This window comes from Charadrius vociferus, unplaced genomic scaffold (genome assembly GCF_000708025.1).
Source record: "Charadrius vociferus isolate BGI_N301 unplaced genomic scaffold, ASM70802v2 scaffold14, whole genome shotgun sequence".
Lineage (NCBI taxonomy): Eukaryota > Metazoa > Chordata > Aves > Charadriiformes > Charadriidae > Charadrius > Charadrius vociferus.
In genome coordinates this window covers 9,628,805-9,629,984 of record NW_009648876.1, presented here as the reverse complement: position 1 = coordinate 9,629,984, position 1,180 = coordinate 9,628,805, and the positions used below count along the sequence as shown (strand labels likewise).

Here is a 1,180-nt window from a genome sequence, read left to right as displayed (position 1 = left end):
AGCGGGGTGGTTTCCGGAGGCTGGGTGCTTGGAGGCCCCGGAGGGCCGCAGCAGGGCTTGTCCCCCTTGGGGGGGGTGTGTGACTGACTGACTGACTGACTGACTGACAGCCCCCTGGGGTGACTGACTGACTGACGGACAGCTCCCTGGGGTGACAACAGCCCCCGGCGGGAACAGCCCCGGGTGCGAAGCGATGACTTGGGCGCTCGGCATCGAGGGGCACAGGGTTTGGGTTTTGGCACGTTCAAGTGCCGCCAGTCTCTCGGTCCCTTAAAGTTTGGTTGGGAGATGCAGAGACTCTTCTGACGCTAATAGATTCCTCATTTTTCTATGTTTTATTCCAGTCACAGAGGACATGGGGGCATCTCATACAGGTAACTCTCGCGTGACCAGCATTTCAGCATAATTGGGGGCACCTGGCAGAAAAGCCAGTTCTCCCATTGCTCCCAAGTTGTTAAATCCCATCCAGTTCGATCGTAGTCGTGCTTTTTAGCATCTGTCAGAGAAAAGCAGTTGACTTGGTTCCCAAGGGAAGTTCTTCAGGTTTTTTCTAAGGCAAGGCCACCCTGACGTGTCAGGGCTCAAATAGTTGTACATGAATGCTGTTCACTTAACTGATCACTCGTAGCGTGTCTGACAACATGGGTGAGTCTAGCAAGGGCAAACTAAATTTGTTCTCGTTTCCTTGATTTTTGTTTATTTTTTTAAGAATACCTGGGTATTTGTAATGGCTTATGGTCTTCTACAGTATCCTACAGTTCTGGGATTGGAAATACACTGTTCTCCCTTTATTGAACTGGAGTATGTTTAGTCTTTATTGAAACAAAACAAACTCTGTGTCTTTCCCTGGAAACCTTGTAGTATGTTTTTTTGGAGGTGGTGTTTTTTGGGTTTTTTTTCAAAGTGAGTGCTGGCCAGCTAGAAAGATGGCTTCAGGCCATCGCTATTCCTAGCGACAAACAGAAAACCTCAAAACTTATTGTTGTGAAAAAACTTTGTCTGAAATCTGTAAGAGGCAGGAAAGTCTTTTTACCTTTCCTGAAATTTTAATTTCCTGCTATAAAGGCACATACTGTTCTCTTCTTAGTAGTGTGTTTTTAATTAAAAGATGTTTTTGTGTTTCAGGATGACTCACTTGTAGTGTGGAAGGAGGTGGACCTTACCCGGCTGTCAGAAAAGG

General features: G+C 46.7%; 1 protein-coding gene across 1 annotated transcript in view; it reads left to right on the top strand.

The window, feature by feature from the left end:
* Positions 1-193: 193 nt before the first annotated feature.
* Positions 194-1,180, top strand: part of NEK9 (NIMA-related kinase 9) — a 23,158-nt gene continuing 22,171 nt past the window's right edge. The window contains exons 1-2 of the mRNA XM_009887040.1: positions 194-226; positions 1,126-1,180. Coding sequence (XP_009885342.1) covers positions 194-226; positions 1,126-1,180 — 88 coding nt within the window. The remainder of the gene's footprint in view (positions 227-1,125) is intronic.